Below are 20,287 nucleotides of genomic sequence, written 5' to 3'. Positions count from 1 at the left end.
CAGCCTTAAAACATAAACCGACTTCTTCTGAAATATGTCTTTTATTGTATATACAAGTTCAGTGGAGTAGTTTAGAGATATTAGTTAAAATCTGTTACCCACATGCTTTTTATTCCTGAGTCCCTTGTTCATAATGACGATTCTTAATCTGCATTTGCGACTGTTTCCGAGACGACGTACTTCTGGATCAGATGGACCCATGACATCTGGGAAAATAAATTACGAACGCAAGAATTATTTTCTTGTCGATGTACGTCAAGGAAATGCTCCTTTTTCCTAATTACTAGGGCGTACTGAAAAGTGACGCGAACAAATTTTTTTAAATTTTGTTCTCAATATCGCTTGAGATATTACATGTCAAGTTTCGTTGACGCAAATGCAACCCTCTGTCGCTAGAACTGTAGCGTATCATAGCGGTAACTATGTCAGTGCGTGCGAAACAGCGTGCTGCAATCGATCTTATATCCGCAGCGGCAAAAAACAAGACACGAATTCGAGCAGTTCGTCCACAAATGAAGCACCGTGTACTTCATCATCATAAGGTAGACCTCATACGAGCGCTGCGACACCTGTAACAATCCGACGCCGTGGGTTCATTGTCATCGATCATCCACCACACGATTTTCATCTGTTTCCAAAACTTAAAGGGCAACTTCGAGGGGTTCCCTTAGATTGATAGTGATGAAAGGGTGCAAGTGAAGGTGACGTTCTGATTCCCTCAACAAAGTCAGGCATGTATCTACAGTGATGTTATCAGCCATCTGGTCTCTCATTGGGAGACATGCGCTCGTCGCCAAGATGACTATGTTAAGAAATAAATACGGTGACATGAAGAATAAGGATATTGAATGTAAATTAATTTTGTTTAATTTAAAAAGCTTTAAGAGTTTCCACATAAAAAGACTGAGTTGTCTATGTTTTCACCATGCCTTCGTATTACCATGATCTACCAAGCGGCAAAGGAGAATACAGTTGACGTTCTATACTTTTATTCTTATTGTTGTTGTTGTTGTTGTTGTGGTCTTCAGTCCTGAGACTGGTTTGATGCAGCTCTCCACGCTGCTCTGTCCTGTGCAAGCTTCTTCATCTCCCAGTACTTACTGCAACCTACATCCTTCTGAATCTGCTTAGTGTATTAATCTCTTGGTCTCCCTCTACGATTTTTACCCTCCACGCTGCCCTCCAATACCAAATTGGTGATTCCTTGATGCCTCAAAACATGTCCTACCAACCGATCGCTTCTTCTAGACAAGTTGTGCCACAAACTTCTCTTCTCCCCAATCCTATTCAATACCTCCTCATTAGTTACGTGATCTACCCACCTTATCTTCAGCATTCTTCTGTAGCACCACATTTCGAAAGCTTCTATTCTCTTCTTGTCCAAACTGGTTATCGTCCATGTTTCACTTCCATACATGGCTACACTCCATACAAATTCTTTCAGAAACGACTTCCTGACACTTAAATCTATACTCGATGTTAACAAATTTCTCTTCTTCAGAAACGATTTCCTTGGCATTGCCAGTCTACATTTTATATCCTCTCTACTGCGACCATCCTCAGTTATTTTACTCCCTAAATAGCAAAACTCCTTTACTACTTTAAGTGTCTCATTTCCTAATCTAATTCCCTCAGCATCACCCGATTTAATCTGACTACATTCCATTATCCTCGTTTTGCTTTTGTTGATGTTCATCTTATATCCTCCTTTCAAGACACTGTCCATTCCGTTCAATAGCTCTTCCAAGTCCTTTGCTGTCTCTGACAGAATTACAATGTCATCGGCGAACCTCAAAGTTTTTACTTCTTCTCCATGAATTTTAATACCTACTCCGAATTTTTCTTTTCTTTCCTTTACTGCTTGCTCAATATACAGATTGAATAACATCGGGGAGAGGCTACAACCCTGTCTCACTCCTTTCCCAAACACTGCTTCCCTTTCATGCCCCTCGACTCATAACTGCCATCTGGTTTCTGTACAAATTGTAAATAGCCTTTCGCTCCCTGTATTTTACCCCTGCCACCTTCAGAATTTGAAAGAGAGTATTCCAGTTAACATTGTCAAAAGCTTTCTCTAAGTCTACAAATGCTAGAAACGTAGCTTTGCCTTTTCTTAATCTTTCTTCTAAGATAAGTCGTAAGGTTAGTATTGCCTCACGTGTCCCAACATTTCTACGGAATCCAAACTGATCTTCCCCGAGGTCCGCTTCTTCCAGTTTTTCCATTCGTCTGTAAAGAATTCGTGTTAGTACTTTGCAGCTGTGGCTTATTAAACTGATTGTTTGGTAATTTTCACATCTGTCAACACCTGCTTTCTTTGGGATTGGAATTATTATATTCTTCTTGAAGTCTGAGGGTATTTCGCCTGTTTCATACATCTTGCTCACCAGATGGTAGAGCTTTGTCAGGACTGGCTCTCCCAAGGCCGTCAGTAGTTCCAATGGAATGTTGTCTACTCCGGGGGCCTTGTTTCGACTCAGGTCTTTCAGTGCTCTGTCAAACTCTTCACGCAGTATCGTATCTCCCATTTCGTCTTCATCTACATCCTCTTCCATTTCCATAATATTGTCCTCAAGTACATTGCCCTTGTATAAACCCTCTATATACTCCTTCCACCTTTCTGCCTTCCCTTCTTTGCTTAGAATGGGTTGCCATCTGAGCTCTTGATATTCATACAAGTGGTTCTCTTCTTTCCAAAGGTCTCTTTAATTTTCCTGTAGGCAATATCTATCTTACCCCTAGTGAGACAAGCCTCTACATCCTTACATCTGTCCTCTAGCCATCCCTGCTTAGCCATTTTGCACTTCCTGTCGATCTCATTTTTGAGACGTTTTTATTCCTTTTTGCCTGCTTCATTTACTGCATTTTTATATTCTCTCCTTTCATCAATTAAATTCAATATTTCTTCTGTTAACCAAGGATTTCTATTAGCCCTCATCTTTTTACCTACTTGATCGTCTGCTGCCTTCACTACTTCATCCCTCAGAGCTACCCATTCTTCTTCTACTGTATTTCTTTCCCCCATTCCTGTCAATTGTTCCCTTATGCTCTCCCTGAAACTCTCTACAACCTCTGGTTCTTTCAGTTTATCCAGGCCCCATCTCCTTAAATTCCCACCATTTTGCAGTTTCTTCAGTTTCAATCTGCAGTTCATAACCAATAGATTGTGGTCAGAATCCACATCTGCCCCTGGAAATGTCTTACAATTTAAAACCTGGTTCCTAAATCTCTGTCTTACCATTATATAATCTATCTGATACCTTTTAGTATCTCCAGGATTCTTCCAGGTATACAACCTTCTTTTATGATTCTTGAACCAAGTGTTAGTTATGATTAAGTTATGCTCTGTGCAAAATTCTACAAGGCGGCTTCCTCTTTCATTTCTTCCCCCCAATCCATATTCACCTACTATGTTTCCTTCTCTCCCTTTTCCTACTGACGAATTCCAGTCACCCATGACTATTAAATTTTCGTCTCCCTTCACTACCTGAATAATTTCTTTTATCTCGTCATACATTTCATCTATTTCTTCATCATCTGCAGAGCCAGTTGGCATATAAACTTGTACTACTGTAGTAGGCATGGGCTTTGTGTCTATCTTGGCACAATAATGCGTTCACTAAGCTGTTTGTAGTAGCTAACCCGCACTCCTATTTTTTTATTCATTATTAAACCTACGCCTGCATTACCCCTATTTGATTTTGTATTTATAACCCTGTAATCACCTGACCAAAAGTCTTGTTCCTCCTGCCACCGAACTTCACTAATTCCCACTATATCTAACTTTAACCTATCCATTTCCCTTTTTAAATTTTCTAACCTACCTGCCCGATTAAGGGATCTGACATTTCACGCTCCGATCCGTAAAACGCCAGTTTTCTTTCTCTTATTATGATTGTGAAAGTTGGTCCTGTAATGAACTAGGGGTTAACATCACCTAATCAGCTGCTGTCCGTACTTGTCAGTAGAGGATAATATACAGCAGACCAATTAAACTGACATAAACTGCGTTACAGTATCTCAGAAACTGGAAGCTCATTGAACCTGAGTCTCACCGAAAACTTTCGTTTACGTAGTTTCCAAACAAGACACGTCACGCATTCCGTGGATTTAATTTTTCATTAAAATGTCGGTCCCTCCCGATAATACTTCTTCTAGACAAGAGTGAGTGGAATTACTTAAGCCACAAATTTTTGCTCAAACAGAAAGAATCGAAATTTTTAGGTTGACAGACGATACGTGTACACTAGAAATTCAAATAATGTTCGCACAGAACCCATATTACACGAAACCAGTAACTTTCTTACCGAAAATTTTTCTTTCCACGAGTAACAACTAAGAATAAACTACAGTCTTTGATTAGTGTTAGTGCTACTAACAAGTTAAATAGCCAACTTCATGCGTGAAGAATTTCACATCGTCAAAAATCTAACTTCATGTAATGAAACATCCGAACATATTTCTATCTATTTAAAAAATTACAAGTAAATTAGTTTACTTATATTTTGTAAAAAAACTCACCAGTCATTTCCAGTTTTTGCCATATTTTGCCTTTTCCTACCAGTCTGATGGGCTTTAGGCTCTGCAACCATGTTTACATCTGTAAAAAACACTGACAGTTACATGTCAGCCAAAAAATCTGCATTTTAAGGTGGACTCAAATACAAAACCAGCTTCTTCAAAATACAAAATAAAAACTGCACATTCCACTGTTAAGTTTAGAAAAAAACACTTTGTATGTTAACGGTTGTCTTCCTCTGCTGCAGCGGTAGCACCATGTAAAAATAAAATACAAAAATATTTCTTAAAAATTATGCACATGTTGTTAAAAACTACAGTTTTGTGTTAAATTAAGAGCTCAAAAGTCAAAAACGAAAATGTCTTCTGTACGTCTCCATTCAACGGAGCGGGTATAAGGTTGCCGAAAAATTCTGGAATTCGTCAAAAGTTCTAAAATCGATAGTTCTATCTCCGACGCAAGTGCGTGTTTCCCTGGTTTACAATCGAGTTAAGAAAAACGCCGGGCAATATTTCCGCGTCTTCTCAACAGGAACGCTGAACGCAGCTTGCGTGGCGAGCCGCTTCGCACGGCTAACACGGGGCGCTTATCGCCCGCTAGATGGAAGTCAAACAGAGATTGTGATGCAGACGGGCCCGCTGCTATGCAAATGAAGAGATCTGCCGCTGAAGCCGGTTCAAGGACAAGAAGCGAACTGCGGGCCGGCGCTTCTTGCGCTGCGTCAACACGCCCGCCGCCCGGCCTTCAGATTATCGGATTTGCGAAGACGTCGGCGAATTGTCTTAATTTGGGAACCAAATGACGGCTCCCCGCTGCGATCGTTACAATCGTGTGACATTAGTAGGTGCCTCCGCAGGGTCTGCCCCTCTGTTGCTTTTACTCTGTCCCGGCAGGAGCGCTATCTGCACCTACCTTCAGTCTGCGACGAAGCAACGACGAAGCTGAAAGCACAGGCACATCACATAGAGTACGTCAAATCAACTGATATTGTAGCCATTGAAAACTCATATGCGCTAAGACGGAAGTTCTGTGCTAACAATACTACTGCAGCAGGTATATAACGGTGTAAGAGGCAAGTCTAATTCATTCTTCCTTCTTTTCCCTAGCGTCCATCCTGTCTAAGGCGTGGGTCACTTCGTCAGGATTTGGTGAATTTTATTTTATTATTTAACTTTGTGGCCGGATGCCTTTTCAAGCGCCACATCAGGTAACCCTAAGGGGGGAAGTCCGTAAGTGAATCTATGAACTTTGTGTTCTATGTTACAGTATTTTAACAGTTTGCATATCGTATTTTCTGAAGCGTAATTTAGAGGCTATTTGCCTACAAGAGCTTTGGAAACCCTAACAACCACACTGAGGCTGTCCATTGTACCAGTTCGTAGTCGTTAATTCGCTGCGCGCCCGCGATCCGGGTGTTTGCTAACCTCCTAGTACCGCAAGCTAGCGCGTGTGCGTTACGTCGTGTTGTCTGTTTAGGACGCCCGACATCGTGGTCATCAACGACGCATTACACAGTACGGCTAGCTATAACGATCACTCTTGCAGCATTTTAGCGTGATGTCGCTACACCTAGAAACACACAGCACTAGCTGAAAAATCACTCAAATGATAAAAACCGACAAAATGTGCAAGTGCACCAAGATAAAGTGTGCTAGTTAATTCTTCGATAGGAACAAGAGTGTTTACAAAAAGTTCCCATTGTACTGCCTAGTGCTTTCAGCTTCATATTAGCGTGAAGAAGGCAAAACAGAAAGTGAAAGTCTGTGGGACGAAGAGATCTACAATTATTTGATAGGGCCTGAACACACAGGAAAAGCTACTGCGTCTTATGCAACAGCAAACGTTTGAAAGCGAAATTATGACATGATAATATTTATTCTGTGAATAAACCACACTACTTCCATTATTAACATAGATTCTTTCAAAAAATTCGTACAAACGAAAAGATACAACGTATCCACTTCAAACCTTAACCTTTTAATAGCAAGACTTTTCACTTATGACCGCAATCTCCTTGCTGTAGCCTGCTGCCGCCAGATACTGCTAGTATAGAAAGAGGCAACTATATCACAACAGAAAGTCCTTCAGTTAATAAAATTGGCCGGCCGAAGTGGCCGTGCGGCTAAAGGCGCTGCAGTCTGGAACCGCAAGTCCGCTACGGTCGCAGGTTCGAATCCTGCCTCGGGCATGGATGTTTGTGATGTCCTTAGGTTAGTTAGGTTTAACTAGTTCTAAGTTCTAGGGGACTAATGACCTCAGCAGTCGAGTCCCATAGTGCTCAGAGCCATTTGAACCATTTGAACTAAAATTGGCCAACGGCAAATAGGACAAGGGGATGAGAGATCCGTACAAATTTAATTATATCTATAGACGGTTCATCCATCCCGGAAATCGAAAATCTCTACGATTTTTGTCTGTTATCGATACCGATAGTGGCAAGTATGAGTCCTGCAAATTCCGAGACTATTGAGAATATTTTAAAGTTTCCAGTTAAATTTTTTGTGCAATTTCACTCTTGCTAAGGTAATTTTTCATCTACTTTAGTAATTCTGGAGTGATATTAATATGATGTGCTAATTAGCAACACCAGTTATTTAAACTTCTTTAAAATTAGTTATCGGATTTTTTTCCCTTTAGTTGTACTGTGAAATATTTCTTCTTGCCATATTTCACGATTTTAGGTCAATGGGAAGTACCCTGTAGGTTTTGATAAGTGGGTTGGTGAGTGTCAAAATATGTGACATGTATGGCCACACTTTTTACTGAATTCAGTATCCGTTCCTGAGAAAAAGGAGTCTTAACAGTGGGACGGACGGGCGATGAAGAGAACTTATAAGGGTCCTGTTACTACTGAGACACGGAACCTGATACTGCTCAACATGTATTTCGCGTACACTTTCACGGAGCCACCCAGCAGGGTCTTTATTTATGCCTGGCACAAAAAATTTGAACGGAAGGGCTGCATTTCCAAAGGCAGAAGTCCTGGTCGGCCTCTTATGTCGGAGCAAAATGCTAATCGCGTTGCAACACCATTCCAGCGAATGTTCACTGAAATTAATATGTCCAGAAAGTCGTTAGCTTCAGATCCCACACATAATTCTTTTCACATGAAAAGGTATGTATTAGTCTAGGCACTCATTCCAGGCCATTATGCTGCACGATGTGCCTCCTGTACAGAAATGTTGTTAAGGACGAGGCAAAACTTCACACCGACGGGAAATTTAACGGGCGCAATGGTCGTTTTTGGGGAATAGAGAATTCCCATTTTATCCATCGAACGTCAACGAGATTCGCCAAAGGTCAATGTGTTCTGTGCAGTGTTGAGTGAGATTTGCCGCTGCTGCTTTGTCAAGTAGAAAACCATTACAGGATTTGGTACGTCGACACGCTTTCTTTGAGGCTTTTGTCCCAGCTGCAAGAAAACTCCAACAGATTCATCTAGGAACAAGATGGCGCACCTTGTCCCACCGATTTGTCTGTAACGCAAGACACAAACACATGATGATGGCTCGACTGTGCAAAATTCGGACAAAGAGGTGAGGTGCACATGGCCACCACCATCATCAGACTTAACCCCTTTGTGATTTTTTTATGATGTCAAAGGCCAAGTGTGCGGCGTCCCTCCCCCTCCCCCTCCCCCCACTGCGAATCGCAACTGCGGTCGAGTCCATCACCACCAGTCTATCGCACAAGGTTTGGTGAGAGTTCGAATATGGTCACAACGTGTGCCGTGTAACCTGAGTCTCTGACACCTGTAAAACGAGGTACTCTGATTAACAGATAAGGTTTGAAGCTAGTAAATTGTATCGTTTCCTTTGCACGAATTTTTGAAAATGTGAAGTTCTTTTGCGTTCATCCTGTATAAATTATTTCAGTCTCGCAATAATAACACGAATTTCCGGATTTTGTAGAAAGCTGCGATGCTTTTGTGTTTTATTGTCAGTGCCTTGTCAGACGATTCGGTCAGTGTTACAGTCATGTGTCTGACCCCTTACAGCACGTCATTATATTTGATGTGGCAAATGTCTATTCATTTCAAGCAGCAACAATAACAATAAATAAACAAGTAAATAAAATAGAGCTTGGAAATTATCTCCGACCTTCGGGAAGTTCTTGAATATAATATTGAAATATATCCCATTTAATATGAACATAAATTTCCAGTGGAAAATAATCAGAAGTAATGGAACTAATATATTTTCCCCACGTTACTAATTCATTGATGAAAAACGGCTTCCATGTTGTTATAGTTTAAAGCGAGTGCAGAAATTCCCGTGTTGCATGAAATATTTACACTTTCCTTCTTACTACCGCATTTACCTCTAACTTTTTAGAAGAAATCTGATGTATACAGAGAAAATTGTGGTTTAAAAGTTCCTCATTTACTCGTTGCCTTCTACATTTGTTTAACTCGGAAATAATGAAGACCACTGTTATTAAAGGCACTGAAGGCTGATACACAGGCAAGTTCCACCGTTACTTCAGTTTACGAGTGGTTAGTAAAGCAAATGAAACTACGGATCACATCGAATACAATTACTTCATACTTCTTGTATGAGACAATGTACGTGACAAAATTAATTTCCAAGTGAAAACGAGGATTATATGATGCAGAATAACCCCAAGTAAGTAAGCCACGAATCATGCTGAATGTCAACAGTCAATATGGCTAGCTCGTCCATAATAACAGCATTAGCTCAATGATAGTTTAAGTACGCGAATTCTCTTCTCTTTTCATTTTTATTCAACCACTTTGCATGGCCAATGACTTGGTTATTTCTTCTTCAAAACAAGCATGGAAAAATTCTGTTTGTATTTGCGCTCGCAGTGGCGTATTATAATGAGGTGATGGATCTACTTTGTTCGACAACATTTATTGTGACGCCTTTCGTAGGATTTCGGTACTGCTCCTACACGGAACTGAAATGTATTTTACATTTAAACATAACGTACAACAGAGGTGAAATTACACGAACTTCCGGCTACAATGCATGTGCCCAAACTATGACGTATGTATTATTAATGCTGAATTACTACGCGATGAATTTGCTTTGTTCTGGTCCTACATCGCTTCGAGGAACAATCTGACTAGTTATAAATGAAGAATTTTCTAGCATAAAAGATCCAGAAAGAAAAAACTAAGCGTGTGAAATAGGAAACCATGATCAAAAGGTGCTAGAATCTGAAGCATCATCCGTACAAAGCTTTGAAGATAGTTTAGACGCAAATTATTGGAGGAGTGAGAGTCGAAGTGTAAGGAACTACAGTTCTGGAACAGGCATCCTGTTTGATTCAATGTTCAGTTAATGCAGGAACGCGGATATATAAGTATCTGTGCTGGCAACAAAAAAAGCGCAACGATCGATAAAGTCATTAGTTCTGATCTTCCTATTTCACATCGACGATATCTCTGCTCTGTTGATACGTGAAAACCTGATGTATCGTTTGGTAAACACTCTGCATAATACTAGAGATGTTGTGACCCATGTCGGACATCCTAGGAATTAGTCTTTTTAAATCCCGATATCTGTTAGATGCAATGGGCCGCTTCGTAATAAATAAAGCCATATAAGCCAGAGTGAAATTACTTCGGCTGAAATAACTGTGCTTGTAGAACGGTCCACTGAAAAGGCAATTTCGTACTCAATGTCCCTCGCAAAGCAGTAGTGGCTACCAACATTTCGCGCGTGTAGCAGATTACCAGTTGGAATACGCATACTGACATCTGCATGAATGCAGGTAACTTCTTATGTTACATTTTCAGATATTGCCAAATCTTAACAAAAAAATCTCAGCGTGCCCGGCGGCTGCAGACGTAATTCGCTTGTAATCAGTACATAAAACTGGATCAAATGCTGCCTACTATTCTGACATGCATCATGTCAAAGAGTTACAAAAAAGAATTTCGTAACATTTTTCACGACCGAGAAGGTCGGCAGTTGAGCAGCTACTTACCTCCTTGACCGTCGTGTGTTTGAGGGGTCGGCTCACCGTGACGGCGGACGAGCTAGCGCCTAGAACAAGTGGGAAGCACTCACCGAGAACTTGGCCCAGCACGGTGCGCGCGTCCTCCCCCAGACAGGCGCTGCGGGCGTCGAAGGGGTTCGTGAACTGCACGAACGCGTAGCCTTTGTGCATTGAGATGCCTGCAACACGGCAGACGCCAATCACGTTCGCTGAGACAATATCGTCGACACTAATCACACACAAACAAATTATTCGTGCAGTTAACACTGTTGCGTAAAGCGAGATAGTATATTGCAAAAAGCCAGAATCAAAATTTCAACAGTGAAATAATACCCTGTACATGTGTTACTCTGCAGTTTGCAATCACGGTTAAAAAAATATACCGGGTGATCAAAAAGTCAGTATAAATTTGAAAAACTGAGTAAATCACGGAATAACGTAGACAGAGAGGTACAAATTGACACACATGCTTGGAATGACATGGGGTTTTATTAGAACCAAAAAAATACAAAAGTTTAAAAAATGTCCGATAGATGGCGTTTCATCTGATCAGAATAGCAATAATTAGCATAACAAAGTAAGACAAAGCAAAAATGATGTTCTTTACAGGGCCGGCCGGTGTGGCCGAGAGGTTCTAGGCGCTTCAGTCTGGAACCGCGCGACCGCTACGGTCGCAGGTTCGAATCCTGCCTCGGGCATGGATGTGTGTGATGTCCGTAGGTTAGTTAGGCTTAAATAGTCTAAGTTCTAGGGGAATGATGACCTCAGATGTTAAGTTCCATAGTGCTCAGAGCCATTTTTTTTTTTTTTTTGTTCTTTACAGGAAATGCTCAATATGTCCACCATCATTCCTCGACAATAGCTGTAGTCGAGGAATAATGTTGTGAACAGCACTGTAAATCATGTCCGGAGTTATGGTGAGGCATTGAGTCGGATGTTGTCTTTCAGCATCCCTAGAGATGTCGGTCGATCACGATACAGTTGCGACCTCAGGTAACCCTTCAAAGCCAATAATCGCGCGGACTGAGGTCTGGGGCCCTGAGAGGCCAAGCATGACGAAAGTGGCGGCTGAGCACACAATCATCACCAAACGACGCGCGCAGGAGATCTTTCACGCGTCTAGCAATATGGGGTGGAGCGCCATCCTGCATAAACGTTCCAGCAGGTGTTTATCAGCCAGGCTGGGGATGATGCGATTCTGTAACATATCGGCGTACCTCTCACCCGTCACGGTAGCAGTTACAAAACCAGAATCACGCATTTCCTCGAAGAAAAAAGGCCCGATAACGGCAGATGTGGTAAATCCAACCCATACCGTGACTTTCTCGTCGTGCAATGGAGTTTCCACGACAGTTCTAGGATTTTCGGTAGCCCAAATTCTGCAGTTGTGGGCGTTGACAGACCCTCGGAGCGTGAATTGAGCTTCGGCGGTCCACAACACGTTACTCAACCAATCGTCATCTTCCGCCATCTTTTGAAACCCCCAAAACGCAAATGCCCTCCGCTTCACTGAATCGCCAGGTAACAGTTCATGATGCCGATGGATTTTGTACGGATAGCATCGGAGGGTACGCCTAAGTGCCAACAAAACAGTAGAGTATGGAATGCCGGTGCGACGTGCGACTGCACGAGCGCTGACTTCCCCGTGCATAGACGAACCCGCTGCAGTCTCCATTTCTTCCGGAACTGTCTCAGCAGCATTACGCCTGGTGCTCGGTTGGCCACTACGGGGGTCCATCGTCTAAACAACCCGTGGCTTCGAACTTCGAAATCATTCTCGCCACAGCTGCATTTGTCAACGGACCTTTACCCGTTAGAATCCCCTTCCTATAACGATAGGATCGTAACGCTGAACTAGCACATTCCCCATTCTGATAATACAGCTTCACTAAAAGCGCCTTTTCAGGTAACGTCAAAATGCTGCAACTGCTGGCGCATCTGATTCTCTCTCTCTCTCTCTCTCATTACAGCTCCTTTTATACACGATTGTCATGCGCAGTCACTGACGTTTTGCTATCCAGCGCCATCTGTCAGACATTTTGAGAACTCTGTTTTGTTTTTGGTTTTAATAAAAAACCATGTCATTCCAAGCATGTGTGTCAATTTTTACCTCTCTATCTGATTATTCTGTGGTTTATTAAGTTTTCAAATTTATACTGACTTTTTGATCACCTGGTACATCCCAACATAAGCTGCTCAACAGAGCGTCGTTTTATTTTTTAACATTGTTGACGATGTAGTACCAGGCACATACCCATCATTAACGGTATTTGCATCAAAGAAGCCAAAACAGTTAAAGGCTTAACTCTGCCGTTTAGCGTTGTGTATGAGCTGTGCGACTGACTTCTTATCAGATGACGTAATTTCACTTCCTGTCTTACACATATAGATAGGATATATTATCAGATCCCAAAAATATTTGGTGATAATACAGACCTACGTTTTCAGTCATATCCTGATGAGTACAACATATTTTTTTCTGGGCTTTGGGCAGCAAAGACCGTACAGCCAACAACAGTTACAAAAGTGCCATATTAACATGACTGCAATGTCCATAATAGGGCAATAAAAAAAAGTTCGAGTTCGGCCGCTATTACATTACCATATTTTCTCGTCAAAGCTGATACATCAAACATTTATGTCAAATAAATTTGATGGTGTAGTGGGGAACTTTGTCAAATCTCGCCGATCGTCAAATAAATATGATCAAGTACAGGGTCTCGCAGCAAATTTCATCATAAAAGTCGTTCGTCTTCTGTTCACTGCAATGTGAAATGTAACCACTTCGAGTGCTGGCGTCGCTACAGCTATTTAACGTCCCTGAATTGTGTTTGCAAACATGGCTTCAAAGTTGGTTGGTACCTTCGACTGGTGTTTTCTTTTAATAAACTTGCTTCGAACAGGGTGAGGGGTGAACAAGGGGCACAATGCATGCTATTAATTGTGTGTTGATGGGCAGCTGAAATATGCTACAAGCGACTTCATGTTCACAAACACACCTACAGCCATCCAGCTATAGCCATCTGGAAACATCCAGGCAGCTTTTCAGCAAGCCGGGATAGAGGATGTGATCAAACTCTAAAACCAAAAATTCTTTCTTAGCTTTCCATCCTACTTTATCTATTTTTGAACTCTGGATGCCACAAGTTTAAAGCGCTTCATCTGTTTTGCACTTTTAATTAATTTTATAGTTGTTGGGACACTAATCCATAAATTATATTACTCAAAATTAAAAATAGTTCTTATTGCCGATATAGGGTACTAAACAATTATCTACCTTCACACATTCTCTCTTAGGTGCTTTATAAATCGCTTCACATGGGATTACTTTGGTTAACGTGCAACGTGATATTAGAGTGCTGTGTCGTCAACTAGAGTAGCTGTTTTATGTATCAAGAAATTGCAGTGTCACTGTTTGCCTGTCTTCCCGCACATATAGCATTTCTCAAGAGAGTATTCTGTTTTGTAATATGAGAAGACTTGACTTCCTCCACTTGCAGCTCTCGTAACAAATTTTGGTGAATGCCTTTATTACCTCGATGTAATCTAAATACTTTATCTAAGTATGTTTCCTTTTTTAGGCTGCATTTTTTCCAAATACACAAACAATGCAATTGTGGTACTAGAAACTGCAGCGCATAATAACCAAGTTGTCGTCCGTGATCTTGAAATATGACGAAAAATATGACGACTGTGTAATACTCCTTTCTAGCGCCACGTCAAAGATCTTTGTCAAAGAAATTTGACGAAAATTTGATCGTATTTTTTGTCAAAGAAATATGAAAGTAAAATGTCGGTCTTATGCTAACAGTGTGAAGTACAAAGGTAGGCTCGTTATATAAATAAAAAAATAAAAATAAAAAAAATTACGACCCAGATTTTGAATTGGGTAGGTTCCAGAGGAGAATGACAGACACAGAAACTTACAAATGAAAACTGGGCAACGGCGTCGTTTTCAAAAGAAAGTTCTTACTGCAAGCCGGCCGCGGTGGCCGTGCGGTTCTAGGCGCTTCAGTCCGGAACCGCGGGACTGCTACGGTCGCAGGTTCGAATCCTGCCTCGGGCATGGATGTGTGTGATGTCCTTAGTTGCAAAATGATTTAGGTAAGATATCTGTATGGTGCGAAAAGTGGAAATTGACCCTGAATAAAGAAAAGAGCGAAGTTATTCACATGAGTACTAAAAGAAATCCGCTAAATTTTGATTACGCGATAAGTCACACAAATCTGAGGGCTGTAAATTCAACTAAATACTTAGGTATTGCAATAACAAATAACCTAAACTGGAACGATCACACAGATAATATTGTGCGTAGAGCAAACGAAAGACTGCGATTCATTGGCAGAACACTTATAAGGTGCAACAGGTCTACCAAAGAGACTGCTTACACTATGCTTGTCCGCCCTATTCTGGAGTGCTGCTGTGCGGTGTGGGATCCGCATCACGTGGGACTGACGATGACATCGAAAAAGTACAAAGAAAGGCAGCTCATTTTGTATCATCGCGAAATAGGGGAGATAGTGTCACAGACATGATACGTGAATTGGAAAGGCAATCATTAAAACAAAGGCGTTTTTCGTTTTGACGGGATCTTCTTATGAAATTTCAATCACCAGTTTACTCCTCCGATTGCGAAAACATTCTGTTGGCACCCACCTACATAGGGAGAAATGATCATCACGATAAAATAAGAGAAATCAGGGCTCGCAATGAAAAATTTAAGTGCTCGTTTTTCCCACGTGCCGTTCGAGAATGCAACGGTAGAGAGACAGCATGAAGGTGGTTCATTGAACCCTCTTCCAGGCACTTTATTGTGAACAGCACAGTAACTACGTAGATGTAGATGTACATGAGGGCGTAGCTCCTCGCAAGCAATCTTTTGTACATGACTGTTTGTGTGGCCGAGTACTTGGTACACAATAATGTGACACGGTTCAGATCCGTCATCGTCATTAGGTCCTGATCAGAGTCCAGAAGCGATGACTTTCGACCGATGGCAAATGAGAGAGGGGGACCACGGCCGAGAGAAAACATATCCGCAATATAGACGCCAGGTGGCCGCCCTTATAGTGCTGGGGTACATTCCATCCATAATTCTTGTGATAAGCAGCTTTCTCGAGCGTGGAGTTGAAATTCGTATAAAGGACAGGTGTTGGACGGCACTTTCCTACGGTAACACTCCTATTAGAGAGGCGGTCAACAGATTCACTATGGAGAAAGCCTTGATGACCTTTCATCGAAAGTAAGCTAACGTCAATGCCCACTGTCCGCTCGACTATAATGCCCTCCAAGACATCCAAGGGATATCTGTTAGACTCTTTACCAAACGCAGGATGACGCAGTTCCTGAAACACGCTTTGGGAGTCCGTGAGGATCAATAAGAACCGGAAAGTATGCATTCCATAATAAATAGACGCCCTGATGGTCTGTAATTCCGCCGCGTTGATAGACGATTCAGGCGGAAGTGCAAAGATAAGGTATGTCGCCAGAGGAGCTGAAGGAGGCGTATCCCACACCCAGCTCATTCTTACAGCCATCCGTATAGATGCGAGCATACTGTGGCGAATGTCGGGCAAGCAATCGCTCCAGGTAGTCATTAATGTTCGTCCCCGTCCTGATTTCGAATGCTAATGACAATACCGCGGCTGAGGTGAAGAAAGTACCAAACGGATAGCGAAAGCAAAGGAGTTTCGAGTCTTGTAGGGCTAGTGGATGTCGCCATTTCTCATAGATGCGAATTAGTGAAGGAATTTCCTCCATCCTTCGCCTGCGAGGTGCCTGCGTGAGCCACCGTCTTGAGGAAGGCACAATCAAACATGGAAAACCGACCGAAGGGAAAATTATCGGACAACATCTACCAACGATGGTGAGCGGCGCTGCAGACGCTTCCACTAACAGTGCGTTCGTGGCTGTTGATTTCATGGTTCCAAGAGCAAGACGAAGCACCCTACAGTCGAGGACTTTCAAGTTTACGCGAAGTCGATCTCGTCGCGTTGCCACAGACGATGCAGCCGTAATCGAAGACAGAGCGGATCAAGATCATGTACATAGTTAAGAGGACTGCCCGTTCATCTCCTCTCCAAATTCAGGCTAGCATCCGCAATATATTTGCAGTCTTTTCCACCTTGTCTACGAGGTACGTAACGTCAGATCGCAGTCAGATGCCAAGTAGCTTGGCATGTGAGTGAAAAGGAAGTTTGTACGGTCCAAGTTGAAGACCAGATCAGAAGTAATTGCGTCGTTTACTCTTGAATACCACCACTTCAGATTTTTCGCGCGACAAAATTTCATTTCCTAACTCTCATCTGGCCAGCTTGAAACATGCGTTGTGAAGGCGTAATTTTGTCATTCAAAAGCAAGGCGAATGGGTGTAGTACAAAGGTCGTCGCGTACTAAAGAACTTTGTAGATGGGGTAAAATAGACGTGCGGTTACATAAAGAGTGTACAGTAAGGGACACTTACCTCACCCTGTGGAAGGCTACGGGACACTACCAAAGCCCGTATAACAAGTTGTCCAGGTTACAGACACAGACGGCACGACAATCGAGCAACCATTGATGGGCCGTAAAGGCGATATTGGAAGATCTACTAGTTTCAATTTGTTAATGAGCCCTCGTATAATAACACTGTCATTTTTCAATACCCACAGAAAGATATTTGATACTGTCAATAGTACTTCTGCCCTTAAGAAAGTGATACTTTGTCTGGGATGGCCAGTCCTTGTTTTCAATACCATTCTACACAAAACTTGGGTAGACGTTCAAAGGTCTTGCACATACATGACGACAAGGCAATAGGGCGATACGACGTCGCTCTACCAGGGTCCTTTCCAGGTCTCAGTATGAACACCAGTATTTGAGACGTCCAATCTGCTGGAGTGTTCCCGTTATTATGAATGTCACTGAAGATCCTCATAATAACGTCTATGGGTTATCCGACAAAATGCAGATCATGGAATAATGGATATGGTCGTATCCAGGTGACGCGTACTTTGAGTACTTCAGAGCCCTTTAGAGTCGGCACTCTCATCTGTGCAGGTCTGCAACAGCTTGGGAGGCACTAGTTTCCGTTTGCAAGAGGAAACCATGCCCATATTCGCCCAACGGGCATGTTCGTGGAGAGATATTCACAAAACTGACTCCAGCGTTCTTCTCAGCAAGCCTTGAGAAGGCGGTTAATAGCTGCATCCGCCTGTCTGTAAGCAACGTAGTTCTCATTCTTGGTCCCACCAGGGAACTGTCTGTCTGTTGGTGCGAAGGATAACCCTCTTCTGTGGGACAGAAAGCGATGCTGCTACGGAGAGATGATTCCCAAAAATAATGTACCTCATTTGCGAGGGCGTCTCGGTGGGGAACGATGATAGTTATTCACCCATTATTGCGCCATAAAGGGACCAATCTGCCTTAGTCACGCCCCTTTTATGAGGCTGCCTGTGGACTGCTACAGAGATCTGCTTGAATGTTGATACAAGGAGCGTAGTAGTTCAAATGTTGAAATGTGTGTGAATTCCTAAGGGACCAATCATCGGTCCCTAGAGTGTCACACTACTTAATCTAATTTACGCTAAGAACAACACACACACCCTTCCTCCAGGGAGGGCCCGAATCTCCGGAGGCAGGGGAGTAGTGATTACACCCCATAAGATACGGAATAGTGGTCCATGAAAGAAGCGAGGAAATGGAGACCAAACACAGGTTTGAGCCGCCAACAGAAGTAATGTAGAGAAACTTATCATTGAAGACAATGAGAATGAACTGTCGAGAATCTCCAGAATACCAGCACCCAATCTCTCATTGAACGCGCAACTCCACAGTCAGTTGCGCGCGTTATAATCCCCATAGAGTACGAAAGGATGTTCCAAATACTGTATCAAAGCTTCGATGAGCGATTTAGGGAAATCACGGAAAACCTAAATCAGGATGGCCGGACGCGGGATTGAACCGTCGTCCTACCGAATGCGAGTCCAGTGTCTAACCACTGCGCCACCGCAGAAGAGCCTGACCACTATCGTTCGAAAGCTGTCGCTGGCGTCGTAGGACATCGGTACTGGGTGTAATACAGCACATTACTGATGGAAGGGCAACTCTTCCTCAGCTGTCCTCTCAGTCTTGTTGGTATACCTGATAACTTCAAAGGCGGACAACGGTATCTGGTTGAAACCATAAAACAAAGATGCACTAACTTACCAAACGAGAAAGCGATGGCATGTTGATTTTTTTTTAATTGTGTCTACCAACATACCATCGCTTTCTCGTTTGCTAAGTTACGGCATATACAGGGTGGTCAGAAAATGTGTGAAATGGTTGTAGGGATGTTACAGGGCAGGTTGTAATGAGACATAAATGTTAAGAAAGAAATTCGATACGCTGCTCCGTTTTCGAGTTATTTAGCATAGAATTTAGCCAATCGGGGCGTCGTGCGCGTAAATTCAAGTTTCAGCTAACGAGACAAAGCACTCGTTGGGCAACACCGCCCGCTTCCTAGGGACTTGTATGTGTGTCTTTATATGTATCATTCTGTCCAATTTGCTAAAACACTTGATATTCATTGTGAAAGCATATATAATGTTCTGGAAGAACGTATATTATCATGATTGTCAGGGGATTGTTGTCATAACAAAATTATGTACAGGTGTTGAGTTAGATGTTTAATCAAGAAATTTAAGTGTTAAATATTTGGCAGCAAATATTGAGACGCTATGAAAATGTTGGCATAAGTGGATGGCGCCTCTAATTACCTTAATTGCAGTTGATTGGTTGGGTGACACAGAGAACCTCTTTATCTTGATAAACGGCTTTAAAGTTATTACCTGGCGGTGTATTTTCATTTGTTATCTAATTTTATATCCTCCTCTGTAATTAATATCCTTTGTAATCACGTTTCTAATTAACTCTGCAACTGTTTGCACCACACAACTTTCTTATTTTCAGAATTTGATGCCTTATTTGTAAATTTTACATATGTAGGCGGATAAAGTACGATATTTGCTCTGTCACTGAATGTCAGTAACCAAATCCCAACTGTAATGAATTACGTAACTAAAATAATACAAGAGACATTATTTAAGTAAAGTTCAGATCGGTTTCCATATTTAAAACTAGTGATGACAGTATAAAAATTATGTCAATTAATATTATATTTTATACCTTATTCGGCTGTAACATCAGTTTCTTTACGTTCTGCAAATTTTAACTATAACATCAAAATTGTACAAATTTAATACTGGGTTATTTTGAAATTTATTGTTAAAATTATATATAAAAAAACAGAGATGCTGCGGGAGAATTGGTTGTTGAGTTGTTTTGTCAGTCAGTCAAAGAGATCTGTGAAGTATATCAGTCAGTGTTTTGTTAACGTGACGAGTATGCAGTTCAGTTGTCAATAAATTTCGTTAAGTTGGAAACTATTATATTAATTTATCACATGAAGTCCAAGCAACAGAAAGTTAAGTTAAATGTAACGATCCGAGAGGAACGTTATAAAGTTCCAGATGGCTGTGTCTTCATGTCTTCAAGGAGGTGTAAGATAAACCAGATTTTTTTCTTTTGATGGAATACTCGCTGCGGTGGTGGTTGTTGAAGGTACTGAGGAGAATATGGGTTGTGTGGTAGAGGGACTTGTGGCAAATGGTGAGAGACAGAATATTCTTGACTAATTTCTGAAAAACTTCGTCGCCAGGCTGGTCTGGGAACGCGCCATTTCGATGAACCTCTCGTCGCGGAGACGGCACCCGATCTGTCTATTGACTAAAAGTCATTCTCATTATGCCCCATTTCGTGAGGAAGAGGAAACAATTGGCG

The 20,287-nt window shown here is 41.9% G+C and overlaps 1 protein-coding gene across 1 annotated transcript in view; it reads right to left on the bottom strand.

The window, feature by feature from the left end:
• LOC124613294 (heterogeneous nuclear ribonucleoprotein C-like) overlaps window positions 1–20,287 on the bottom strand; it is an 820,630-nt gene that overhangs the window by 257,390 nt on the left and 542,953 nt on the right. Inside the window, exons 5-6 of the mRNA XM_047141989.1 lie at window positions 10,558–10,665; window positions 4,522–4,600 (exon numbers count right to left, since the gene is read on the bottom strand). Coding sequence (XP_046997945.1) covers window positions 4,522–4,600; window positions 10,558–10,665 — 187 coding nt within the window. The remainder of the gene's footprint in view (window positions 1–4,521; window positions 4,601–10,557; window positions 10,666–20,287) is intronic.

The sequence above is a fragment of the Schistocerca americana genome, chromosome 4 (genome assembly GCF_021461395.2).
Source record: "Schistocerca americana isolate TAMUIC-IGC-003095 chromosome 4, iqSchAmer2.1, whole genome shotgun sequence".
NCBI lineage: Eukaryota > Metazoa > Arthropoda > Insecta > Orthoptera > Acrididae > Schistocerca > Schistocerca americana.
The sequence above is the reverse complement of the archived record's forward strand: the minus strand, read 5'-3'. Positions and strand labels throughout refer to the sequence as shown.